This window comes from Lemur catta, chromosome 15 (genome assembly GCF_020740605.2).
Source record: "Lemur catta isolate mLemCat1 chromosome 15, mLemCat1.pri, whole genome shotgun sequence".
In the NCBI taxonomy this organism is placed as follows: Eukaryota; Metazoa; Chordata; class Mammalia; order Primates; family Lemuridae; genus Lemur; species Lemur catta.
Window position 1 is genome coordinate 11,760,237 of NC_059142.1, and position 20,099 is coordinate 11,780,335.

The window sequence follows — 20,099 nt, forward strand, 5'->3', positions numbered from 1 at the left end:
AAGAAGAGAGTTGAGACTGTGTTGACAAACAAACCAAAACTAGGGGGAAAAATACAACTTGAAATACATGAGGCTACAGATAAGGAGCCTTTTCTTCCTGATAGAAGCCTGGAGAGTCTCCAAAGCATAGAGTCAATGGCTATTGGCAGCCACAGAATGGTCTACAAAGAAGAGGCTGTAAGGCAGGAATCAGGGCATGTGAGTGGACAGTTGTCTACAGAACAGCTGAGCCAGTCTGCCCTTGGCCCTGTCCTGTGTGGACTGTAGTCTGCAGTATTTGCCCCCAGCTGGAGCCCCCAGAACATCCTTCTTTAGAGAGGAAGGTTCACCTGGGGAGTGCCCATGGTATTGGTGTCCAGGATAGGGAATGAGTCAAAGAAGAGCCTCTAGGATACACACAGAGGCAAAAAGAAATAAAATATATAAAATATGTCACCCAAAGGTTAAAGTTCTCTTTATCTTATTAATCTTGTGCTAAGGGTGACAGCAAAGGGTCCTGAACCTGCTTGTGCCCTCTTCTACCCAACCACACATCCTAGAGAGAAATCTGCCTGTTGGTATACCCTGCCCATTTATACAAAGTGCATAGTCTGTCTTCTCCTTCAAGAAAGAAGCCATTTGGGTAAATAATCCTACCCAAATACAAAGAAAGCCTTTTGCAGCTACCTATACTAATCAAACAGTCCTTCATTGTAAATATGAAGAGTCAAGGAAGTATTAGCAGGTAAGTAAGGAAAAGCCCATAGCATGTGTATTAGTTTGCAAGAGCTGCCCTAACAAAGTACTACAAACTGGGTGGCTTAAATGACATTTATTTTCTCACAATTTTAGTGGCTGGAAGTCCAAGATCAAGATGTCGGCAGGGTTGGTTTTGTCTGAGGCCTCTCTCCTTGGCTTTTCTTCTCCCTGTGTCTTCCCTCTGTATATGTCTGTGTCCCACCCAATTCCTCTTGTTGTAAGGACACCAGGCAATTGGATTAGGGGCCACCCTAATGACCTCATTTTGACTTGACTACCTTTTAAAGATCCTATCTCCAAATACAGTCACATTCTGAAATACTAGGGGTTAGGACTTCAACATATAAATTTTGGGAGGACATAATTCAGCCCATACAGCATGAAAGAGAATGACTGAGATGAACAAAGCAAAACTTACCTAGAGAGGACACAGAAATAATGCAAGGAGCAGAAAAAAAATTTAAGTTCTAACTGGTACCATTTAAAGGATTAAAATATTTATAGCATTAAAAACATTTCTATGGGAAAAAAGTAATCATGAGCATTAAAACTTCTTGGTGTTTATAGTTCCCCAAATTTAAAAAAAATCAATCAGAAGAGCTGAAGCATAGAATAGATACAGCAATTATATCAAAACGTGTCAGCAAATGTAAATAAAATACTAACTACAGAAGAAAAAGGGAGTTTCAGTTTAAAACAATGTGGAAGATAAGTTTAAAGGGAAGTTTAAGCATTGTGAACTTGATTTATTCAGAGATATTTATATGCTTCAGACTTTGTTAGAAACATGTAAACTTAAGTATGCATGTTAAAAATGTCAGGGTGGCCGTGGCCCGAGGTGGGTGGCCTGAGTATCCCATTCTTGGATAGGGAAGAGGGAAACTAGTTTTCCCACAAAGGTGCCTTGCCCAGCTTCTAGCTTTATCTAGAAAGCTGCTCATGATGCATAGGAACCATGACCTCAATGCCCACCTCCGTGCAGGTATGAAAACACCAGTCCCTAAGGTACACATCTGGCTCAGTGATCTCTGCAGGCCTTGAGCCTTCAACCCACTCACTAGCATGGGTTAGCATCTTCATTTCTGGCACCCGGAGCACTCCCTTTGTTGCTTTCACGCTCAGCTAAGAATTATAAAACAGTTTTCAAAAATGCTTTATCTAACATCTCCACGTGTTTTCAAAAAGGGAATGAGGAGACTCACGCATCAGCTAAGTCTATCATTTTGACCAAAAGTCTATATTGTGAACAGAGTTAACAGTGGAAAACACCTGTAATGCTTACAATGTGTGGGGCACTATTCTAAGCGTTTCATACATATTAACTTCTTTCATCTTCATAACACCATAAAATAGTGATATGTTTAATAGTTTGGATGTATGTCCTCTCCAAATCTCATTGACGACATTTGATCCCCAATGTAGGAGGTGGGGCCTAATGGGAGGTGTTTGGGTCCTGGGGAGCAGATCCTTCATGAATAACTTGGTGCCATCTTCATGGGAACGAGTGACTTCTCACTCTATTAGTTCCTGAAAACTGATTGTTACAAAGAGCCTGGCACCTCCCTCCCCTCTTTCTCTCCCCATGTGATGGCTTTTCCCCTTCACCTTCTGCCATGATGAAAGCTCCCTGGAGCACTCACCAGAAGCAGATGCTGGTGCCATGCTTCTTGTATAGCCTGCAGAATGGTGAGCCAAATAAATCTCTTTTCTTTATAAATCACCCACCCTCAGGTATTTTCATAGCAATGCAAAATTAACTAATTGGGTACAAGTTGAGTATTCTTTATCTAAAATGCTTGAGTCATGGATTTTGGAATATTTGCAAAGATATAATGAAATATCTTGGGGATGGGACACAAGTCTAAACACAAAATTCACTTAAGTTTTATATATACCTTATACACATGGCCTGAAGGTAATATTAAACATTTTTAATAATTTTGTGCATGACACAAAGTTTGTGTTAAGTACTTATGTGTGGAATTTTCCACTTGTGGTGTCATGTCAGTGTTCAAAATATTTCATATTTTGGAGCATTTTGGATTTTGGATTGCCAGATTTGTATTATTCAACCTGTACTATAAATCCTCATCTTATAGATGAGAAAAATAGGATTTAGAAAGATTAAGTAACTTGCTCAAGGTCACACAACTAATAAGTATCAGAGGCAGTTTGGCTCTTAACTACTAAATACCACCATTGTGACATTCATGCCAATGATCATGCCATTCAACAGGTATTTTCAGTCTCCTCCCTCACCTAACATATTGGTAGGATTATACCTCCTAGTGGTTTGATAAGGGTACATGATTAGTTCTGGTCAATGAGCTGGGAATGAAATTAACATGTCACTTCTGTGCCAGAGCATTTAACTGCAAGGACATGACCCCTACAGTTCCCTTACTCTCTGGGCACAGTGTACAGCAATGTTTGAAATGGCGATCAGCCAGGGATCTTAAGTATGTTCACCACTGAACCACAATGAACATATACTTAAAGATTAAAAAAATAAATATTTGTTGTTTGAAGCCACTTATATTTGAGGGCTATTTGTTACCACAGAATAACCTAACTTATCCTGATGGATGTAGTCTCTCAACTACTTTTGTAAATGAAGTGTGGTGGTGCACGGTAGGCATGGGGAACAGGATAGGGAGGAGCTGGTACTCACTAAAAGAACAGAAATACATAACTTCCAAACCAGTAAAGTTACCAAGAAGAAACTATATGTCATGTAGCATTCTACAAAGTTAAGAAACCAAATTTTCACCAAAGCCAAGAAACTAATATTAAAACTGGCCTGCAACCAATGGTCCCCATAAAATGCCAGCAGTAGCAACCACAAAACTGTACCATAGGGATGATTCTATGATCCAGGACCCACTGTGGGACCCTCTACAGCAGCAGTCCCCAACCCCTGGTTCAAGGACCCATACCAGTTTGTGGCCTGTTAGGAATGGGGCTGCACAGAAGGAGGTGAGTGGCGGGTCAGCAAGCGAAGCTTCATCTGTATTTACAGCCGCTCCTCATTGCTTGCATTACTGTGTAAGCTCCACCTCCTGTCACATCAGCAGTGGCATTAGATTCTCACAGGAGAATGAACCCTACTGTAGATTGCACATGGGAGGGATCTAGGTAGCTCGCTCCTTTTGAGAATCTAATGCCTGATGATCTGAGGTGGGGTTGAAGTGGTGATGCTACTGCTGGGGAGTGGCCACAAATAGAGATTATCATTAGCAGCAAGGTCTAACTACACAATAAATGTAATGTGCTTGCATCATCCCGAAACCGTCCCCCCAACCCCCCACCATCCGTGGAAAAATTGTGTTCCATGAAACAGGTGCCTGGTGCCAAAAAGGTTGGGGACTGCTGCTCTACAGGAAAAATGAACATGAGGTACAACACAGAAACACAAGCTCACAGAAAAATCACAAAGTATACAAAAGTCACCAAGACAGAAGTCAGCAAAAGCAAAAAAGGAAAAAGTCAATCTCAAAGAAATTTATAACAATAGCACAATCAGAAAAGAGCTTTAAATGTTTAAAATTATCAAGATCAAGAAAGGTATAAAATCTGTAAGACAAGAAAAGGGCATCATGGAAGAAGAACAAGTTATTTTGAGAATACACTTTAAATACACTTCTGGTTAAAGACACAAGTCTGAATACATTCATTCATTGGCCTCTGTTCTTTCCTATAACCCCCCTGAAAATGATGGAATAGAGATTTTGTTTTTAAGACATAAAGGATAAAAAAGATGGAAGAGAAGATAAGAGCAACACAATTGGAAGCTAAAAAGCTTGAGTATTTGGCCAACATTTTCTTGTAAACAAATGAAGTTAGCCTGTCACTTCAAACAACCAACAATGTCAGTTGCTGCTGACAGAATTTTGAGTTTTCAAGAGGAAATTAGAATCTTAGAAAACTTGTATCTGCCACCAGAAGCTTGAAGCTTCTCAATACTTAAAGACTTTCCTGATGAGATTGATGGTTTCACTAAGTGTGATTTTTTTTTTCTAATCTTGTATAATGAAATGTGATGATCTGCTTAACTCAGTGAACCAACATTTTCCAAATGATCAATGCATGATGTTACAAAATCACACATGGGTAAAAGATTCATTTGAAATGTGAGACATACCAACAGACTGTAATGGAACAGAATACAAAAAATGAGTTGGTATGGTTTCAGATTCCACATTGTAACTAACCTTTAAGAAGCTAATACTTGTCAAATTTTGGTGTAGTATCAAAGAATATCTACAATATGCAGAAAGGTTATTAAAATATTCCTCCTTTTTTCAACTACATATATGTGATATGTGTTTCATATACATCAACCAAAACAACATATTGCAACAGACTGAATACAGAAACAGACATGAGAATCCAGCTGTCTTTTATTAAGCCAGACATGAAAGATATTTATAAAAACATGAAAAGATGTGATTCCTCTAATTTTTAAAGACAGGGTCTTGCTATGTGGCCCAGGCTGGAGTACAGTGGCTATTCACAAATGTAATCATAGCATAATGCAACCTTGACCTCTGGGCCTCAAGCCATCCACAGCTGCGCAGTGTGAAGTCCTGCGCAGTCCTGTTCAAAAGTTACTATTAACATAATTGTTTCCCGACTAATACTGTTGACTATGGCTAAAAAACTCAGTCTTTCCCAGGAAAATGCAAATCCTCTGTAGTTTTCGGGGCCTCCAGGCCTTCACACTGCGCAGCCCTCCAGGCCCTGGTTCCTGACCCCTCTGCAGCTTTCTCCGGGTACGTTCTCCTTATTACTCACTATTTTCCAGCCACAAGAGCCTTTGATTTCTCCAACTCGCAAGGCTCTTTCCAGCCTCCAGAGCCTCACATGAGACGTCCCCCCTTCTCCCTGGAATGATTCACTGGCCACCTTATCACTGGCTCAACTCTGTCCCATTCCAGAAGCCTCAGCCTCCCACAGTCCCTTCCACAGCCACCCAGCCTTTTCCTTGCTAGCACTGACCACAATTTGATAAAATAGCTTTATTTGGAGACGGATTTGTTTAACGTCTCTCTCCCAGCTAGATTATAGAAAAATAAGGGAAGGGACTTTGGTTTTCAGTTGTTACTGCTGTTTTTCACTCTGTAGCGGGCCAGCCACACACATAGCTGTTCTAGTACTCGGTAAATACTTGAATGAATAAATGCCCCATTGCCAAAGTGGCTACTTCTTCTCCCCAAAAGTGGCTAAACTCTTAGTCTAGATGTCCTAACTGCTGTGGGACAATGAAGAAAAATACATATGATCTTATATTAAATACACATTTAATATATACTTTTTATTTATATATACACATAAACATTATATAGACAAAATTACACAATGGACAAGTAGCAAATTAAATTACACAACTGATACCACTAATCTTGCTGCACAGCGGAGGTTGACGGTCACACGGGCCCTGCAAGCCCTGCTGCCCCTCCAGCCTGCTCTCTCCTCCCATCTCCCACCCCTGCTTTCTGGACTCTGACCTTCTTCCAAGTTTCTCAACCACGTTATGCTCCTTTGCGTACACTTCTCTCTCTGTTTGAAATGGTCTTCCCTTTGCATTTCTTACACATAACTCCTGTTTATCCTTTTCAATCTCTATTCAAATACCAGTTCCTCAGGGAAGGCTTTCCTAACCTTCAAACTATGCCAGGTTCTCGTGTTCCATATTCTAATCGGTCCCTGTCTGTTACCTGCCACCGTCTGCAGCTGTGCTGTGCGTCCTGCACTATCTGATAGCTGACTCCCCCACGAGAACAAAGACTCCTTGGGAGGCAGCAGCTGTGTCTGATGCCAAAGCTGTATACGTGGATGCTGGCACAGTGCTTAGCACGTAATAGGCACTCAGTATTTGTTTAATGAATATGCAACTTGGAAGAGTGCACTAAGGAAGGAAATAATATTACTTTGGATTTAGGAAAAAGACCTCACTGGCTTAAAAAGGCCTTTTCTTATTAGGAAAAGAAAAAGTTTATTTAATCCAGATAAAGGCTAGCTATGAAGCTATTCAGTAAAATGTCCACGCATATGTACGAATGTGGACAGAAGACAGCTGAGTTGCTACTGCTGCTGCTGATTTTGCACATCGACTTCCAGGAAGATCTTAGAAGGAAGTACAGATGACTGGAGGTCAGACATGCCCGCATGAAGTTCTTGCAAAAGATGAAAAGACAACAGGGGCAGGGGAAGTGAATAGATTCATAAATTCCTTTCCAGCCTGAGATTCTCTGAGACTAAGCAACTTGCAAGTTTGTTTATGAATGAAATGCAGACTCGAGAAGCCACACCACTAATCCTAGCAGCCAGTGAAAGTCCACTGAATAAAAGCTCAGGGAGAGAAACGTGAATTCAGACAAACAGTCACTTAGAGAAAACTGTTTCCCCACCTGACCTCAATGTCTGTCTATACTCCAAATTTGGGGCGGAACAGGGTATTCCTATGTCAATTCCTAAAGCCTGCTTGACCCGTAAAGTGCCTCATGCCACCGGGAAACGCACTCAAAGTCCTTGGCAGAGCTCTCTGAAGATAGAGCTCTAGGCCGTGGATCAGAGTGTCTCCCTCCTCACATTCCACCTGCCAAGCAGTAACAGGAACTCCCTCCACTTCAAATCATTCTATGCTTCCTTTAAAGGAAAACAGTTTCTAACTGTCTTGCCTCCTTCAAAAGGCACGCATACTCAAGTTCCGGGCTGCAGCATTAGGCAGTGTCACCACTGCCACAGCCACTGCCTTACACAGCTACAAGCTCACAGGCTGGAAGGTGTTGTTTCAGCTGATCTTTGAACCCCTCCCTCAACTAATAAAATGATCTCACCACTAGGAGGGACCAAGTGGGAAAAGTCCTGTTGAACCACATGGCTCCGTACTAGGCTGGGGCCAGGAAGGAAGGAAGTACTGTATAGCAACCTGGACTTTAACAAAAAGAATCCTCTTACAGCAGTGTTTCCCAAACTTCACCATCTCAAATACCACCTTCAGAATTTTTTTGTTGTTGTTGTTGCCATGTTCACATTTTGCCTATGCCACATATGCTTAATGTCTTTCTTTGTATCAACTCACTATTGTTTTCAGGCTTATACAAGTTAACTGAATAAGGAAATGTTATATATCGCTGGGAAATCACAGGTTTCAAACGCTAGCGATTTTTATTTCTGTCACACATTGAAATAATACATCTATTAAAATGTAAGATGTTTCTCTACACATTACTTAAAATACACTTGCCTAATGCACTTTGGGAAATTCTGATACTGGATAATACAAGAAGAGATTCCTTCACGAAGCTGCTTTCACATCCTGTAATGCAAGACTAATTCTATTATCGAAGTGCTAAAGCAACAGTTTGAGAGGTTTCAGACAGAGGGTGACTTGGACACCAGCTATGGAAACTTCCTTCTGTGAAGCCTCCTTGAAAAACTTTCCTCAAGAAGTATGACGAGCTGTAGGCAAATGGACGGCTTCAAATACATTTTTTTAGCATAAGGGTGCTTAACTTGAATTCACTGACAATTGACAAAAAAAAAAAAAAAATCAGTGATTACTTACATGAGTTTCCTCTTGTTGCTCTAACAAATATCTCAAACTAAGTAGCTTGAAACAACGCACATTTAATCCCTCACAGTTCCAGAGATCAGAAGTCTGAAATCGGTGTCACTGGACTGAAATTGAGGTGCCCCTCCAGAGGCCCTAAGGGAGAATCCATTTCCTGGCCTTTTCCAGCTTCCAGATCTTTATTCCTTGCATCCTTTGGCTCATGGCCTCTTCCACCATCTTCAAAGCCAGCAGTGCAGCGTCTTGCTTCAGTCATTGCATTGTCTTGTTCTTCTGTGTCCAAATTCCCTCTGCCTCCCTTTCATAAGGACTTACCAGGATACTCCAGGATCATCTTCCCATCTTGATATCCCTTTTGCCATATAAGGTCACATTCACATATTCCAGGGATTGGGATGTGGGTATCCTTGGGGGTCATTATTCAGCCTGCCACGTTACTTTCCTAAACTTTCAACGTGAAACTTCAGCTGAGGAGCTCTAACAGACCCTTATAGCAGCAATACACTCATGCATATGTGAAATCTTTATGTGATCATTTTGTGTCCTACAGCACAGTTGTATTTTCCAGCTCTTTCGAAGAACACACTAGTCTCCTCAATCCCAGTATTGATGCTATCGAGACAAGTGGCCTTCCTTGTCACCCTGATCCCAGTGTGGCACACGAAGCCGGGAGGAGACGCCCACCCTGGCCCATGACACCTCCTGCTGCCTCTCAGGAAAATGTAGACAGTAAAATTTCAAGAATTCAGTATCTTGGACATAACAGAGTGGCAATGTGAAGTGCTGTTAAGGAAAACCGAGACTGACCCCCTTTGGTAAAACAGCCCCACGTGTTAGCCAGCTTCTACGGCGGGGCTGAAATGCTTCTTCATGAGCAGTAGTTTCTTTTGCATAAATGCCTAAACATTTTCCTAATTTAAATTAGCAACCAAGTAGTAAACGCTCGTGTTCACTTTAGTTAGCTATCGTGATCCAGATTCCTGGAAAAATATATAACATATAAATTTCTGAAGCTTTATTCATATTCCAGTAATTTGACAAACATCATCAATTGCCGACTATTTGCCATGTGAGTCAGTAGAACGGAGTTCTGTCCTCAAGGAGCTTCCAGTGCAGCGGAGAACACAGACAAATGTTAATGAGTGAATGGTGAGCTATGACGGGGGTTCTCAGGGAGCATCCAGGCAGGGAAGAGCTCCCAGAGAAAATGATGCCCGACCTAAGCTGAAGCTAAAAGAATGACAGCATTAGTCAAGGCTAGATGTATGCTGGGGCAGGGGTGGGGGTGAGGGAGAAATGGTAACTGGCAGGAGGAGAGGGGTGTTCCAGGCAACAGGAAAAGCTTAAGCACAGCATCAGAAGCCAGGCCCAGCATGGCGGTGCAACTAAAGAACTTGCCGTGGTCAGCAGGGTTGGGGCGTAGAGCTCCAGAGACAGGAATGCAATGACTAGAGATCACTGAAAATAAGCCGGACTTTAACAGGAAGGCAATGGCGGAGTCATTCAAAATTACTAATGTCACTAGGTCTGTGTTCTGAAAAGAATACTATGATACAAAGTGGAGACAGGCTAAGAAGGAAATAAATAAGACATGAGGCACAGTATCAGGCTGTTGTGGTAATCCAGGCAAATGATGACAGTGGCCCAGACCAGGGTGGTAGTCATGAACACATGTAGACAAATGCTAGTGATCCTTAGGAGGTACAATTGACAGGACGTGGTGACTCTCCGCAGGTGAATGAGGGAGGGGTGACTGGCAGATGGAGGAGGTATTCCTGGACAGGGCAGCACAGGGCCTGGCTTCTGTGATGTATACATGTATACACCTATTCTGTTTCATAAATAAAAAGTTAACCACAGAAATGACTCTCAAAGGTTAAAAAATGTATGCCTGTTCTTATTAAAATCAGAAAGTAAATCAATAAGTAAAACAGTAACTCAGAGAGAAAAAATAAGAGACTTGGAGGATTGATCTAGGAGATCTAAATCTGACCAATAAGAGTTGCAAAATGAGAAAATGGACAAAAACAGAAGGAAGGCAATTACAAGAGAATTTACCAGAATGGAATGTCTAAATTGTAAGGGAGTCGAAGCATTGAACACAATGAGTGAAAATATACCTACATCAAGACATGCTGATATGGATAAAATTTCAAAACATCAGGGATAAATAAAAGATCCTAAAATGTTCCAGAGAGGGAGAAACAAGTCACCTACCAAGGATCAAGAATAATAATGATGAAGGGCCTAAAAGTAATGACACCCCAGTGGCAATGGGTATAGTATGCACTGAGATCTTGGTCCCTACACACCATTTCCCAGTAAAATGAACCAGAGATCCTTGAAAAAAAACAGCTGAATCCAGGGTTAGGACAAGGAAAAAGATAAGCCTGGAATATTCTACTCTTCCATAAAGCAAGTAAATGCTCATAGATTGACAGAGAAAAATCAGAAGAATTAGCCCATTTGAGATATTTCAACATCAAAAACAATAACGAAGACCTGCACACACTAACAGATCTGTTCTTGGTGCTATTTCATCCATCAGAATTGTGCCTCGATGGTTCTTTGTGATGCTGATTTTAAGGCTTGGCCAATGCCAAAATGAGATCTCAAAATATCTACTCCAGTTGGGTTAAGCCAATCCCATTCATTTTCTTGTTTTGGTGTTCTTTTTAAACAGCTCTCTTAACCATGTACTTAAAAGAACTTTTCAGTAAACCAGAACCACAACTCTTGGTTCTGGAACAGCATCTGGGTGGTCTGCCATGAGCCCTTTGTGCGCACCCATCCATGCAGTTCACCTTGAAACAAAGAGCACTGAACTCTGTGGTTCCCTGAGAGGCTCTCACTGGCTCAGCGCCCCACCCTCCTACCAGCCCACGAGTCAGTGTACGTTCAGGTCTCTCATCACCGGGACTTTCACCTAACTTCTGATCCTTTTCCTCGTTAGGCTCAGTCAGTAGCCACGGTAATTACTGGGGTTGGCTGGGCCCTTTTTAATTCTCTATGAGAAGACTGGAAACTGAATTCCAAAACTGAAGATAATTCAACCCTTCAGCTTTGTGGTTATGTTCTAAGTACAATGTATTTTGTTAGTAAGGTTCTGATACTTGATTCCAAGATGGCCTCGCCTATTGTTTCTCTCATTTAATGAAAGCCAAAAGAATAATTCAGTAGGTCAGTAAATCACAGAGGTATCTACAACAAAAGTGGTATCCTTTTCCCTCGTCCCTGTCTCTTTACAACATGCTCGGATCACAATAAAAATCCGCATGGGGCTGCAGCCCTACCTCTTAACACCTGCAGATACAGCAGTCTTTTTCCACTTTAACAAAAGGAATAAAGGCTGGTTATGGTCCTGGCAAGAATGTAATCGTTTATCCACAGATAGTCTCAGTTGCTGTGACAGAAAATGGCTGACTCTGCCCTATCTCTGAGGAGCAAACGTGCACTTTAGAAAACCGCCAGCATAGCTGCCCTCTCTGGGAGGCCACCACAGAGAAAACCTAGCTTATTTTGGCAACAGATGGGAAAATACCTCCTGTTTGTCTATGTCCACATGTATCCATCCGGGTCTGGAATGAAGACGAGGACTGGGGTGGTGTGGAGGAACAAGCACAGGGATGGAATGAAATGTGTGAGTAGAAGAAAGAATCTCAATGACTATGATGCTCTGTGTGCACATGTAACTGTGTCCACATTCTGTGCATGTGCAGGGTTTATACCTGCAAAGTGAGCATAGGAGAGGTGATACAAAGTATAGTACTAAATACGTTCTCTCAGCATGCTCAACAAGGGCACTGGTTCTCAAACTCGGCAGCACATTGAAATTATCTGGAGAGCTTTTAAAAATACTGATGCTTGAGCCCCCTAAAGATTCTGGTTTACTTGGTGTGAAGTACTATGGTAGAGAGAATAACGGCCCCCAAAGATATCCACATTCTAGTCCTTGGAACTTGTAAATCTGTGGGGTTACATGGCAAAAGGGCATTAAGGCTGCAGATGGAATTAAGGTTGCTAATCAGCTGACCTTAAAATAGGGAGATTACCCTGGATTACCTGGGTGGGCCCAACGTTATCACAAGGGTCCTTAAAAGTGGAAGAGGGAAGCAGCAGTTAGAGGCAGAAGTGACGCCATATGAGAAAGACTCAACCTACTGTTGTTGGCTTTGAAGACGCAGGGAGGGGTCACAAGCGAAGGAATGTGGGCAGCCTCTGGAAGCTGGAAAGTCAAGGATGTGAATGCTCCCCTCAAGCCTGCGGAAGGGAACGTAGCCCAGACAACGCCCTCGTTTCAGCCCAGTCAGACACATGTCTTCTGACCCATAGGACTGTCAGATATTAAGCTTGTATAGTTTTAAGCCACTAAATTTGCAGTTATTTGTCACAGCAGCTATAGAAAACTATAATAACACAGGGACCGGACTGGGCTTCAGGAGTTTTAAAAGCTCTCCAGTTGATTCTAAGATGCAGCAAAGTATAACCATTAAACTAGAGGAAAGACACAGACATGCTGGTGCAATTGCTTATGCTGAAAAATATACATGGTGATTTCATCTGGGAAGCTAGTAAGTCACCCCACTAAATCACGTACCATCAATTCTGAGCCATCTACCCATAGATTGCGTGGCTTTTCTATACACATCACGGGATGGGCATGCTACACCAGCTTGGTAGCCAGAGTCCATCCTAGTCTGACCCATTGAACAAGCTAACTTTCCTTGGGATAAAAAAAAAATTATATACCAGATAGGCAGATTTTGTATAAAGCTTATTTTCTTATTGATACTGTCTCTCAAGGAAAAGACTAACCAATAACTGAATTATATGCAAATATGTAAATTGGCCTGTTCATATTAGCACCATTAGGAAAAGGACTAAATTATCTTCCTTTCTGTGCTGAAACTATTAAGACTGTAAGTTGAAGGCTTCTCCATTTGCTTTAGTAATCTATTTGTGATAGATGATAAACAGATGGAATTTATTTATTTATTTATGATAGATAAATGGAATTGCACTGTGGGAACAACTGAACTCATTCTTCCTAGGGAGCAAGCAAAGAATTGCCTGTTGTGTGATTCTGACAAGCGCAGCCCTCCCTTCAGAGCAGGCGTTCATCCATTCCCAGGGCCTCGACGCTCACTCATACGGATGATAACTTTTCTTGAAAGCCATTCCATTGTGGTACTATCGCCACAAGCTAAAGCCTTAGAACCTTTTAGTTTTCTCTCCCTCTTCCCTACAGAGGAAGCTGGTATGGTAGAGAAGGCAGTCACATTAGAATCAGAGGACCCGAGTTGGAGTTTCAGTTCTGTCACTTATAAATGATGTGGCATTAAGAGGCCCCTCAGCCACTCTGAGCTTCGTCTCTAACAAACGAGCATGGCACTGCCCTCATGATGTGTGTGGAGGTTGGATGAAATGACACAGATGAAAGAGCTCAGCACATAGCAGTGGGCTGTCCATACACGTCGGCCTCACTGAAACTCAGCTGCTCTCACGCTGTCACGCATCACCTCTACGCAGGAGCTCCTCCCAGCCCTGCTCTTCGGTTCTGCCCTCTCACTGAGCTCTGGGACCATACCTCCAGCTGTGGGCTTGACCCTTGAATCTCTCCCTGGCATTTGCAGTTGGACACATCCAAACTGGACTTACGATCTCTACACCCAAACCAGAGACTCTAGTCAATTTCCCTGACTTTGTCCGTAACAGGAAAAACACTGGCAGCCCCTGGCACCATCCTTATGTACTCTCCACTCCTACCGCTACAACTGACTCAGGCTCTCCTCGTCTCACACACCGCACACCTTGAGTACGAGAGCCTTTCAGGTGGCCTCCATCTCTCCCCTTCCATCCTGCTTGCGGTTTGCAAAGTAATCTTTCTCCAACCGGATTTGTCACATCAAACCCTGAACAAAGATCTTCAAACGCTTTTTTGCCCGGCAGCTGGTACTTATGATGGAAGAAGAGCAAACTCCACCGGTTGTGGGGATGATCGGAGGTCGTACAGCCTCAGTGGACAAAGTGCTGAGCAACATCAAATCATTGCCACGTAAAAGAAAAGCCCTTGGGATAAATGGATCAAAGTATTTTTTAAATCAGCTACTGAGAAGTAGAAATTTTTAATCACATTTCTTTACACAGTATTTAATAACTACAATCTAAACCTGCCACAACCCCGCTATTGCATTGAACTACAACAATCCATTGACATGAAACGACTTTGTGTGTTATATAATATTAAAATCATTCAACAGATATTCAAGTCTTTAGTATTTATATTTGATGACAAATTTGCTCAATCTCGGGCTTGTTCTTACCATTTTGTTCATCCAGTTCATTCCCAATTTCCTGCCCCATTTGTTTTTGGCGACTTATGATGGAGGAAAGGGCATCGAGGCCTGCGTCCTGTTCTGAAAGAAGGAGAAACAATTAACTAAGGCAGAGGAAAACCATTTAAAGTCCAAAAATATACCCAAGCATGCAACACAACTCAATATACAGTATAAGTAACATTTTAAATCAATCAGGAAAAGAGAGATAGAACAGTTAACAATATTGGAAGAAAATAAAATTAAATACCTACCTCACCCCCTATACTAAAATGATTTCCAGAAGAATTAAATTTTTACATATGAAAAATAAAATTTGGCTATATAAACATTTAAACTTTCTGCTATTTAATACATAAAGAGCATGTACAAATCAGTAAGACTTAATATCCCAATTTTGTTTGTTTTTGGAGACAGTCTCACTCTGTCACCCTGGGTAGAGTGCAGTGGCGTCATTGTAGCTCACTGCAGCCTCAAACTCCTGGGCTCAAGCAATCCTCCTGCTTCAGCCTCCCAAGTAGCTGGCACTACAGGCATGCACCATGACGCCTGGCTAATTTTTCTATTTTTAGTAGAGACTGGGTCTCGCTCTTGCTCAGGCTGGTCTTGAACTCCTGACCTCAAGCAATCCTGCCACCTTGGCCTCCCAGAGTGCTACAATTATAGGTGTGAGCCACCGCACCCAGCCTTAATATCCCAATTGTTAAAACAGGTAGGAAGATATAGGCAGGAAATTCACAAAAGAATAAAAAACAGAAAATAAAAGCTTTGACATCACTACTAGTTTTTTAAAAATACAAATGAAAAACAATGAGATTTTTTTGCTTATCACATTTGTAAGGATTAAAAAGAATGATGATACTTAACATTAACTACAGAGTGAAGAACTAGAAGCTCCCAAGTACTACCGTAATCGGAGAATAAGTTCAATTTACTGACTGAAATCTTTCTCGAGCGCAGACTGTGCCCACCTTTTTACCAATCAATTTTCAGTCTAGGAACATATGTAATGTATGCAATGATGGAGATACAAGGATATTCCCTGAAACATTTGTTTCTTGTGCTGGGTATCAATTGTGCCTCTGAACGCCAAACTCACCCTTTTTGGCTGCTCTATGAAAATGTATGTGGACTCCTTGAGTACTTTTCCTTTGCCAGGGTTTTTGCTTCCTGGCTCTCTAGCCTGCTCTCCTGACAGGCTCACTGGATGCTCACAGCTTCTTTGATGCCCAGCTCCTTCAGTGCAGAGACCAGCAACTTCTCCAACACACCCCCTTCCTTGGGCATTTTTATAACAAGAGTGCCTTCCCTATGGTCAATTTTCCTTGCACTCTAGAGGGCAGATCTTCAGCAAAGTTTTGCCAGCACAGCAGCACAGGGACTTCTCTGAAATCCAGGAACCCTCTCTCTCAGCCCTGGGGGTGTGGGACTCCTGCCTGGATGCTCTGTCTCAGCCTGAGAGTTAGGGATTATACCTGTTACCTGCTATTTCCGTGTTCTATAGAGTTCTCTTTACTTCTTGCTAGCTAATCCCTCTGTTACACTTAAAAATTCTTTATATTAAACTTTCCTTGTCAAATTTCTCTCTCCTGATTGGACCCAGAGTGATATATTTATAACAGTGAAAAATTGGAAGCTACCTAAATGCCCAAACACAAGAAACTGTTTAAAAAAATATCGTGTATCCATACAGTAAAACACTGTATGGCTATTAAAAATCACATTGTTCATATATATCTTGATGTTGAAAGTTCATGAAATGTTATTAAGTTAAAAAGCAGGATACAAAACAATATATAGTAAAAGCACATTTTTGTTTTAAAAGATGAAAATGTATTACTATAAAATTTTTTAAAATGTTAAAGAGAAAAGTAAGTTTTTGAACATTTGAAGAAAAAAGTGAGTTAAACTCAAGTTACTCAAGATCCTTTCTTTAAAATATGATATTTTTTTTTAAAACTAGGCAGTCATTTCCTTGTAAGAATTTTTTCCCTCTACTTTCAGGTGCATTGGGAAGAACACTCTGAGGCAGTCTAGTGACATTTTTTGCTCAAGCAGTATGTCCTGAAGGTAACATCATGCCAGTTGCAGCTTCCTTTATTTATAGGTTTTTTAAAATAACTGTTCCACATAAAGGAATATCTACGAAAGCAGAAATCACAAAGCTCTTCTTACTCAAGGTCACATTAACATTTACTTGTATTTTTTCCAAGTCTTTTAATGGAATTAAACCATCATACTTAGCTCTTTAATTCATCTGGAATTTATTTAAATAAACGGTGTAAGGTAAGGACCCCTTAGTGACATTTTTTGACACTATGTACTTTTTTAAACTATACAAACGACCAGCTGTCCCTAAGGATCACTCCAAGGGACTATTTTATAGTAAAATCACTTTATAATGAGGTCCTTTTGGTCTTTAATAACAACCTCTTGGATGGCCTCCAAGATAAATCTATCCTCAACCTAGTGCTCCTACAGGATGACCAATGTTATAGTAAAATTCTAAATGCAACTGAAGAAGAATCTATATGTAGGACTGAAGATCAAGTGTCAATGTGAATTAAAATGTAAAACAATCTAAAAAGAGGAAAGGACATTCCTCTAAGGTTTCCAATTAGGAAAAGAGTCATTAAACTCCCACAGTTCCTTTATCTAGTGGAGACATAGATTATGAATAAAGAAAACCTACATTACACTCTTTTCTTTCAAACGTGACTGTCTCACTTAACAACCTGAAGGTCACCTCTGTAGTGTACAGAAAGAGCTAAAAATTCTGCTCCACTCTAATAACTTCTATAAGACCTCAGCACCTCCTCAACATATTTAAGTGCCACAATAAATTTCATTCCATAATCTAAAGACATAGAGATCCAGATTAATGAGATGCTGTGTAGGTATTAATAATCATATCAATGACCCGGGCTACCCCAAGTCCTAAAGCGGCATTTCTAAGGGAGGTAGTATGGCCATCTTAAAGAAATGATCAAAACGAAATGCTGCTATACCTGCAAACAATATTAATAATCAAGAACCATGCAGATAGTCTATTACCAGCAAAACTACTATGATGTCATAATGAGAGTTCACTATTGTCATATGCCCTATTCTATCACATAAGCCAAGTCATTATGATATCACAATAGGGCATGTGCAATCAGTCTTCTATTTTATAATGGGATGAATGCCAAAAAAATGGATGATCATTGTGGTAGGTAAAAAAAAATCCCTCCTCCCCACCCCATGTCTGCAGCCTAATCCCTGGAACCTGTGACTATGTTACCTTATATGACAAAAGGGACTTTGCAGATGTGGTTTAGAAATTCAAGATGGGAGATTATCTTGGATTATCTAGGTAGGCCAGGTATAATCGTCAGTCCTGAAAAGCAGAGAACATTTCTCAGCTGCTGTCAGAGTGAGATGTGAAGAAGGGACAAAGAGATGCAACTTGCTGGCTTTGAACATGGAAGAAACAAACCACGAGACAAGGGATGTGGGTGGGCTCTGGGGCTGGAAAACGTGACGGAATGAATTCTCCCTTAGAGCCTCCAGAAAGGAACCCAGCCCTGCTGACACCTTGGTCTGAGCCCAGTGACGCCTGTGTTGAACTTCTGACCTATAAAACTGTTAAGATAATAAATGTGTTTTAAGTCACTCTGTTTGTGCTAATTTATTATGGCAGCAATAAAAAACTAATACAACCATTTTTTGAAAATCCCTTTGGAGAGATTAAGTGTTTGGATACTTTGTATCTTTAGATTTGAGAAATGCCAAGATTGAGATAGTGGGAAACTACAGGGCAAAGGACGTGTTTCTTCAATGAAGAAATAGCAAAGAACAAAACAGAGAGAGAGAGAGAGAGAGAGAGAGAGAGAAAGAGAGAGAGTGTTGCACAAGAAACTTACATATTAAAGAAATTTGAGGGACATACCAGCTAGTTGCAATGTATGGACAATATTCAGATCCTGAATTGAACTATTTAAAAGAAAACATTACAGGACAATCAGGAAAATTTGAACACTGGCTGGATATTTGATTATATTAAGAATTATTGTTAATTTCTTAGGGGTGATAATGGTATTGTGGCCACAGTTTTAAAAAACAGTACTTATCTTTTACAAACATAGTCTAGAGATATATTCTGAAATATTCACCAATGAAATGATATGATGTCTGAAATTAGCTTCAGAAATACTCCAGGGGATGGGTGGGATGGTAGGAGGACAGACACACAGATGAGCCCAGAATGGCTGCAGGGTGGGTAAAACGAAGTCATTATCTGACTCTCTCCCTTTTATATGTTTGAGATTTTCTAGAGCAAAAAGTTATCAATATTTTAACAAGTAAATAAAACAGAGGGACATTCCTAAGAGCTGCAACCACAGTCCTGTAACTGAACATAAGACAAAGACCCCAAGGCTAAGACTGAGTCATCTTTTCCTACATCTCTGCCCCAGATCTGAGCCTAGCTGGTAGAACAGAGCACCACCATGTTTAACACATTGACTGCCACACTAGAAGAAAAATTTTTTTCCTTGGGGCCACATGTTTTATTATGAAAATACAATAAAAACTTCAAAAACAAAATGATCCTTTCTAATTTAATGAAAAATTTGTTATTGTTTATTGTTTTCTGTGCATGAGTTATATGCAATTAAATTGTCAGTATTAATTGTAACAATAAGAACATCAATAAGTAAGATTTTCACGAACCAACTGTAGGGTTTTGCCCAGGGGGCCACCCATCACATAACATGTATGCTACAGCATCGTAGTTGCCTGCACACCACGCGGCTCCCAAGGTGAAGAGACATGTGAGTTACATATGTTTCACGAGGCCCCTGGCTCAAAAGTAGCATGAGTTAAATACAACTCACATGGCAGTTCATGTGTTAAATCCAGTACTTAAAACATGCAGCGCTTGCTATTTAAATCAGTGAATGACCACAGAGGACCCTCTGTGGGACAGACATATGATCTCTGCCAAACAGAAAGGCTTCTGGCCAATACTGGAGAGCCCTCTGAGTTTAGGTAGCAAACAGAGTGGTTGATGTTGTGTTGTCCAGTGGCCAGAGAGAAGCCATGGGACTTCTCACATTTAACATATAGAAGGAGCGCTCCCCGGAGAAGGGGAAATAGGAACAAGTGAGGAAAAGAGTAGGTCGAGCTAGATAAAAAAGTGAATCCCTATGCTAGGAAGACCCCTAGAGCAAGTTCTAAGATTAGGTGTTTTTATTTTTGTTTTAGTTTTAAGATTTTGAGGAAAGGAATCTTTCTAGACTAGGTGACAGCTGTAAGACAGGGTATCTTCAAAGAAAGTTGTCTGTGTAAGGATTCAAAGATTAGCTACTACGATTGCCCAGTGTAAAATAGCATCAGGCCGGCCACCTTCCTCATCCTCATTCCACATGAAAATATTTAGAGACCCAAGAACACAGAAATCTAGAACT

At 40.9% G+C, this 20,099-nt stretch overlaps 1 protein-coding gene across 1 annotated transcript in view; it reads right to left on the bottom strand.

Annotated features, from left to right (window-relative positions):
* Nucleotides 1-20,099, bottom strand: part of STX8 (syntaxin 8) — a 255,589-nt gene that overhangs the window by 177,901 nt on the left and 57,589 nt on the right. The window contains exon 6 of the mRNA XM_045569474.1: nt 14,638-14,730. Within this exon, the coding sequence (XP_045425430.1) occupies nt 14,638-14,730 (93 nt within the window). The remainder of the gene's footprint in view (nt 1-14,637; nt 14,731-20,099) is intronic.